Source organism: Myotis brandtii, unplaced genomic scaffold (genome assembly GCF_000412655.1).
Source record: "Myotis brandtii unplaced genomic scaffold, ASM41265v1 scaffold475, whole genome shotgun sequence".
Classification (NCBI taxonomy): Eukaryota; Metazoa; Chordata; class Mammalia; order Chiroptera; family Vespertilionidae; genus Myotis; species Myotis brandtii.
The window spans coordinates 4,193,076-4,201,189 of record NW_005368148.1 but is presented as its reverse complement, the minus strand read 5'-3'; the positions used below and the strand labels follow the sequence as shown (position 1 = coordinate 4,201,189).

Genomic DNA, 8,114 nt, shown 5'->3' with positions numbered 1-8,114 from the left:
GCGCCGCAGCGCCCGCCCCACTCCGGCGGGGAGGACTCACCAGGAGCAGGAGAACCCCGATCCGGGGCATCGCTGGGGAGCGATCCGACCAAGTAAAAGAGCTGCTCCAAGTCCCGGCAGCGCGGGTCACGGCTCGCGGGGAGAAATGACAGCCCCGCCCGGCCTCTCCCGGGGCCCAGCACTAGGGCGGGGTGACTCACAGCTCCCTACTTCTCTCTCCAGAGTGTCTCGGAGCACCTGTGCGCGATGCTCCCTGAAGCGACCAAAGGAAATGCACGCCCCCCCCCTCCCTCCTGGGCCAGGGGAAGGGGAGGGGAGGAAGCCCTGCGGGGAACTCCTGGCTGGGGAGAGCGAAATTGATTCAGCTCCTGCTCTGGGGGGGATGGGACGCAGAGCGGGGGGTGGAGAGAGTGAGGTTTATTGCACAAATGGGCATTCCCCATTCGGGGGGCATTTCCGCAGTCGCCTGCCTCCTCCCGCTCCGATGAGGACCCCGAGTTGCTGTCCTATGAGAACGCCTCACTAGTTCTAACTGGGAAGGTTGGGCAGGACTTGAGCTCTGACTGGGAGCTATGAACGCACTAGTCCTGCGCGGGGCCCGGAGCCTCCGCTGGTGGCTGAGAACACCCGCCCTCGCTCAGCCGCGAGAGGAGGGGTCGCGGGGGTCCTGACTAGTGTGTGCAGCGACCGAGATCCACCGAGAAGGTTCACGCGTTGTGCTGCGGGGATTCTGCAAGGGGCGGAGGACTCCTTGGCTTTTACTTCTCAAAAGGAGAACAAAGCTTACTTCCTACTCCTGACAAATCCCCGAGCTCTGGCTGTATTTAAGGTTTACAATGACTTCCCCTCACCTCCTTTATTACTCATTTCCTGGTCGATTTTCTTAAATAAAAAAAAAAAGAGGTGGGGTGGGGGTAGTTCTTTGGTGCTCGGGTTAACACCTCTCAAAGTTATTTTGGAAAAGTAGATCTGTCTGTTTAGGTAGTTTGCAAGAATTTGCAGGAGGGGAAGTTTGTATGATGACTTGTGGGGTTTTTTTGTAGTTGTTTAAAATATGTTTTTATTGATTTCAGAGAGGAAGGGAGAGGGAGAGAGAGAGATGGAAACATCAATGATGAGAGAGAACCATTGATTGGTTGCCTCCTGTACGCCCCCTACTGGGGAATCAAGCCCACAACCCAGGCATGTGCCCTTGACTGAAATGGAACCCAGGACCCTTCAGTTCCCAGGTGGATGCTCTATCCACTGAGGCACACCAGCCAGGACATGACTTGTGTTTTGAGCTGCACTTGGTGACCAGTCTTGTAGGTGTTGGTGTGCTTGTCTCTGCCTCGCCTTCCGGGGAGGTTAGTGAGAGCTGTGCCAGTCCTGTTCCTACAGTTCCCAGCACAGAATACACATAAAAGGAAGGGAAAGGGGCTAGGGCTGATGGTGTGTTATCTCTGCAACTTTCCTGTAAATCTAAAGCTTTTATAAAATAAAAAGTTCATTGAAATAAAAAAAAATGTATAAGAAGGAAGGGAGGGAAGAGAGAAAAGAGAGAAGACATTGACAAAATCAACATCTCTTTAGAGTGAATTATGAGCCAGCAACTTTAAAAAATGGTTCTTTCGTACTTAATATTTATCATTTTAGCCCAGTGAGGTGAGTGACTAGTAAACTTACTTTACAAATAAAGAATTGTAGCCAAAAGAGTTGAAGCAACATTGGCAAAGTTGGATAGTTGGTAAACAGCAGAGCCGGGAATTAAACTTTGATATTCTTGCTCCTGAGGCCCTCCCCTTTCTAACCACCCCCACCCTCACTTCCACACCTAATTCCCCCAAGTTCAACAGGTGCTTTGTGGGGGGAAATGTTTCATGATCAAATGATTTTAGAAAATTTGGAGTTAATTTAATTTAAAGGGGCCTCTTAATCCAAAAATTCTCAGAGCTCTTAATATGCTAATATGCGTCGTGACTATCTAAGAGGGGGGCTATGATATGAATTTCCCCCCAAACTTCCTTGTCTTTTTTGTGGAGTCCTTTGAAGAGGACCTATTGAATGATCACTTCATGGGTGCTGGTGTTCTGGGGAAAACAGTTTGGACATCTTTAAAGGCCATTTTACTTTATTTATTTATTTGTTATTCATTTATTTTTGTATTTTTTATTTCAGAGAGGAAGGGAGAGGAAGAGAGAGAGAAATATCAATGTATGTACCAAGGATCAAACTCACAACCTAGGTATGTGCCCTGGCTGGGAATCAAACCCACAACCTTTTGTGTGTGTGTGTGTGTGTGTACAGGATGACATTCCAACCAACGGAGCCACCTAGCCAGGGCCAAGGTCATTTTTACTTTAATTATACATTCCTAAGACCTGCAATCCTTCAAGAGCAAATAAACAAATCATTTTTTAATCGTAGAATTTCAGGCATTCTACCAGATGTGGGAGATATTTTGGACCCAACCATCCTGATTGTACTCAAAACGTGCCACATAAGTTAAAGCCCGCTTCTATTCTCAAGATACCCTGGCAATTGAACACGTCATTCTGAATAACATTTATTTTTTTTTAAATATATTTTATTGATTTTTTACAGAGAGGAAGGGAGAGAGATAGAGAGTTAGAAACATCGATGAGAGAGAAACATCGATCAGCTGCCTCCTGCACATCTCCCACTGGGGATGTGCCCGCAACCAAGGTACATGCCCTTGACCGGAATCGAACCCGAGACCTTTCAGTCCCCAGGCCGACGCTCTATCCACTGAGCTAAACCGGTTTCGGCCTGAATAACATTTAAACACGTATCTAAATATGTAAAAAGCTGAGGGAAGAAACCTTCAGTATCTTTTCACCACCAAGTGTATTCCTTCTCTCCATGGACCTAATGTTCAAAAAATTTTTGTCAACCAAATTGCTACCGCGATAAGTTGACTTTGTTCATTCACAACTGTAATGAGCATCTATGACTGTTTTTCCTACATCTTTCCCCCTTCTTCCTGGTAACAGCACTTCCAAGTTGCCTTTGGGAAAATTGACCCTCTTCCCTCTTTTTAACTCTTTGTAGAAGTCAGTTTCAGAAAAACAGGACCATTAGAATAGATATAGATATAGAAGTATCTATTATGCTTAAATTGACAGATGGATTTTTAAAAACTGGCTTATGTGAGTGTGGAACCTGGCAAGTCCCAAACTGCAAGGTAGGCTGGCAGGCTGGAGACTCAGGAAAGAGTTGCAGTTTGAGTCCAAAGTCAGTCTGCTGGCTGAATTCCCTCTCTCTCAGGGGAGCTCTTATTTAATTATTAATCCCATCCCAAAAGAAAATATGTACCTTCACAGAAACATCCAAAGTAGTACCGTGTATTTGGGTCCTGTGGCCTAGTCAGATCAACCACCACAGGAGCATTGACACCAATCCAGGGCTTTTGTGTGTATGAAGGTGGGAGGACCATGAGTAGGACAGAAAACTCCATTTGGTTAAGACAACTAGCACATCATATTCAATGGGAGTAAATGTGACTTTTGCTGGGAACAGGAGGACCTGATCCCTTCTCCACTGGATTTGAAGTGGGACCATGTGAAGTGTGGAATTGATGTGGTTGTGAAGAAAGCTTGTGGGCCTGCCAGCGCTGAGGACAGAGTCAGCCCAGGCTGAGAAGAAACTGTGCTGAGAGGCAAAGCCTGATAGTGCCACCTGAGTCCTGCTGTCATCTTGAAATCAAACCCTGGACTCCCACAATTACCCAACTCCATACAGTTTCAATTTTTGCTTAACCCTGATTCTTACAACTAATAGAGTCCTAATTTATATATCACCAGAGCTTATGATCAGCATAAGAAATCCTGTTACCAAGTTAACTATTACAATTTCAGCCTTAAGTAAAGATAATTGTCTACCCAAGCCCGAGGAAATAGCAAAATAACTAGGAACATTCCTTCTACTAAAGAATTTTTCTATCACTAGAGGGTGCCAGATACCATCTCAGCCAAGTAAGGAGGAAACTGAATAATTTCAGGTCTATCAATTAATCCTATATAATAAAAGGGTAATATGCAAATTGACCCTAACAGTGGAATGGCCAGGAAGGACCCGTCACTATGATACGCACTGACCCCCGGGGGCAGACACTCAATGCAGGAGCTATCCCCGGTGGTCAGTGCCCTTCCACAGGGGGAGCGCCGCTCAGCCAGCAGCCGACTCATGGCTGGCCAGTGCAGCGGTGGTAGGAGCCTCTCCCACCTCCGTGGAAGCACTAAGGATGTCCAACTAACGGCTAAGCCCTTAGTCAGATATCTCCTGAGGGCTCCCAGACTGCAAGACGGATATCTGACTGCCAGCTTAGGCATGATCCCCCTCAGAAGTTTATTTTATCTTATTTTTGCAATTTGCAAATGGTCCTCTTGTTATGCCCAGATTTCAGGATCCCAAAGAAACCACATCAGGGAGCCAGCCAGTCTGATGCAAAAGCATAAGAGTCTTTATTCGAGCTAGCTCGGCTCCCCCACCTTGCTGATGCAGCGACAGGAAGCAGAGAGAGAGAGAACTCTGTGTGGAGAGGGGTTTTATAGGGGGTTGGAGTAAGGGGAGGAGAAAGGGCTGTGGGCCTGGCCGATTGGCCAGGTGCAAGTCGGTGTCTTGTTCCGGGTGTGGCTAGCAGAGGCTTAGACTTCCAGGAAGAATCTCCTTGCCAAGCACATGGCCAAGGTAAGATGGAGGGCGTAGCCCTTACCCTGGGCAAGATGGAGGGCCTAGCCCTTACCCTGGGGCAATATGGAGGGCCTAGCCCTTACCCTGGGGCAAGATGGAGGGCCTAGCCCTTACCCTGGGGCAAGATGGAGGGCCTAGCCCTCGCCCTTTCACTCTCAAGGCCACATGGACCACCAACAGCTCTTATAAGTGACAATTTAGGTGGGCCCTGCCCATACCTACCAACATCAGTGCCTTTTACTTTCCTGTACTGTTTTCCTCCTTCACCAGATTAGAGGGTGTAAGCATTGCCTGCACTCCATCAACTTCACTTCTCCACAAAGAAAACAGGATTTTAAATTTTTTTCTGGAAAATAACTAAAAAGGAATCGTTAGATTAGGCTTAAGCCGGCAGGTGGACATCCCTTGAAAGCTCCTGGACTGCAAGATGGTGCAGACCAGGCTGAGGGACACCCCCCCCCCTCCACCCAAGTGCACGAATTTTCATGCACCGGGCCTCTAGTAGAAATATATTTAGGTTCTTGGGAAAAGGAAGAAAAAGGAGGAAGTGCTTTGATATAGACAGAGAATCCATGACCCTGATCACAGAGACATTTTCATCTCCCAGAGAACATATTTCTTACAAGGTTAAAGAAATGATGCAGGGATTAAGCCCACCCAACTGAGTCACACCAGCTTGGGTACTAATAGATATATTTTAAATAAACTTACTTTGTTTCTAACCAAGGTTATGTTAAACTATTGCATTGTAACTGCAAATGGATAATCAACATTCCTTACCAAAAATAGAAAGTAACCATAAAAATAAATACAGAACTATTGAAACAAAATATTTGTCTATATACCTCTAAAATTGTTTCCAGAACCACCAGTGGTAAGGGCAGTAGTTATGGAAAGGTTGACTTAAGGCCTAGTAGCCTGTTCTCTATTTTAGCCTTTCTCCCTGCCTCCAAATGACCATTAGAGAAAAGACCAACAAACCAGGGCCTCAGACCCTTCCCAGGAGACTAGAAGGGAGGTGACGTGTAAGAAAAAGAGAAGATGTCATTGTAGTCGTTGTCTCTGACGCCCATGTAGTGCTGGAAGAGTGAGATTGGTGTGACTTAAGGCCTAGTAGCCTGTTCTCTATTTTAGCCTTTCTCCCTGCCTCCAAATGACCATTAGAGAAAAGACCAACAAACCAGGGCCTCAGACCCTTCCCAGGAGACTAGAAGGGAGGTGACGTGTAAGAAAAAGAGAAGATGTCATTGTAGTCGTTGTCTCTGACGCCCATGTAGTGCTGGAAGAGTGAGATTGGTGGGGGCCGGGGGGGGGGAGGGGAGCCCTCTACCATGACATCGGCCTTTCCTATTAAAACAGGCTGAGGGACAGCTTAAGGCAGATGATGGATGGGGAAGAGGGGCGGGCTCCTACAGAGCTAAGGAGAGAATGTGGAGTGGGTGTTGAAGGAGAGAGAGCAGGGGAGTTGGAGGCTCGTTTAGAGCACAGAGTACTTGGACAGAAGGGAGAAGTAGGTGGTTTTCTACAGAAGGTGACCTTAGTCAACTAATACAGAATAATGACAAGGATAGACACTTGTCTTTTTAACCCTAGTTCAGTTACTTCACCAGCTGGGAGAAGCTGTGCATAATATTTAACCTCCCTCAGACTCAGTTTTCTCAACTGGTAAACACCAGCCCTTTCAGCAATAATGATTTGCCATGAAGTTGGCCTTACATTTCGGAAGTTTATTTTATCTTATTTTTGCAATTTGCAAATGGTCCTCTCAAGGCCACGTGGCCCACCAACAGCTCTTATAAGGGACAATTTAGGTGGGCCCTGCCCATACCTACCAACATCAGTGCCTTTTACTTTCCTGTACTGTTTTCCTCCTTCACCAGGTTGGAGGGTGTAAGCATTGCCTGCACTCCATCAACTTCGCTTCTCCACAAAGAAAATAGGATTTTAAATTTTTTTCTGGAAAAGAACTAAAAAGGAATCATTAGATTAGGCTTTTCATTCTCATGATTATCTTTTGTTGCCTCTGATCATGTGTGGTCTGAAGGTGAGAAGGAGGTTCTCTCTCTCTCTCTCTCTCTCTCTTAGTCTGAAGGTGAGGAGATTCTCTCTCTCTCTCTTTCTCTCCCCCCGCCCCCCGTCTCTCTCTCTCTCTCTCTCTCTCTCTCCATAAAAGACTCCGTCATTCAGACAGGCCCAATGATTTCATGAATAACTAAACGCAAACTGCATTGTTCAATACCATAATGAGAAATATTTAACCTCCCTCAGACTCAATTGTCTCAACCCAGGAGACAACTTAAAATTGCTTTAAGTTTCTAAGCACCCCTCCTTCCATATACATACTGCCTTCTAGGAAGGATTGTTCTCTAGAAGATTCTCCTGAACATCACTGTGGGCACGGAGCAGCTGGGACTGAACAGAATGACCTCGCACGAGAAGGGGTTCAGAGACTTAGATTGGGGGTGCAGATCATATGGGTGGGGTAAGGGTGATGGGGTGAGGCAGGAGCCAGGGAGGTGATGTCCATGTGGGGCCAGGAGGAATGACTTGGGGGAAAGACCTGTGTGATAAAAACGTTTTCCCAAAGAAATGCTCTTTGTTATGCCCTGTTCGAAGGGTCTTCTCTTTGTGGACAATCACCATATGCTTGGTTGGGCTGCATTTCTTGTGGAAGGGTGAAGGGGCCCAACAGAAGTAGGGAGTGAGGAGACAGCTGAAACAGGAAATTAATATACATTTAGAGCAAGACCTGCCAGAACTTGAGAGAGGCCTGGTTCAGAGAACTTGGGCCAGATCTGGCATATCTCTACCTCTATCATCTCTATCTCTATCTCTATCTCTATCTCTATCTCTCTCTATCTCTCTCTCTATCTCTATCTCTATCTCTATCTCTCTCTATCTCTCTCTCTATCTCTATCTCTATCTCTATCTCTCTCTATCTCTCTCTCTATCTCTATCTCTATCTCTATCTCTCTCTATCTCTCTCTCTATCTCTATCTCTATCTCTATCTCTCTCTATCTCTCTCTCTATCTCTATCTCTATCTCTATCTCTAATTAATTTCAGAGAGGAAGGGAGAGAGAGAGGGAAACATCAATGATTAGAGAGAATCATTGATTGGCTGCCTCCTGCGCACCCTCCACTGGGGATAGAGCCTGCAACCTGAGCATGTGCCCTGACCAGGAATTAAACCATGACCTCCTCATTCATACTTCGATGCTCAACCACTGAGCCACACCACCTGGGCAGATCTGGGTTTTGAAGTTCTTCTGGTACATTAAATAAAGCCAAACAAAAATCAACACAAATATTAAAATGGGTTGATGAAAACTGTGGGATGCCTTAAGTGTTTCCATTTAGCAAATTGATGCTTTTAATGCTTAAAACTTCAATGCAAAATCTCACATGAGGCTAGTGTCAAGG

General features: G+C 46.1%; 1 protein-coding gene across 2 annotated transcripts in view; it reads right to left on the bottom strand.

Annotated features, from left to right (window-relative positions):
- Positions 1-606, bottom strand: part of FAS (Fas cell surface death receptor) — a 28,520-nt gene extending 27,914 nt beyond the window's left edge. Inside the window, exon 1 of one of the 2 annotated variants that reach the window (XM_014547487.1) lies at positions 41-606. In XM_014547487.1, coding sequence (XP_014402973.1) covers positions 41-70 — 30 coding nt within the window. In that variant the 5' untranslated portion in view covers positions 71-606. The remainder of the gene's footprint in view (positions 1-40) is intronic. The other variant, XM_005875943.2, reaches the window with a different exon arrangement.
- Positions 607-8,114: the final 7,508 nt, after the last annotated feature.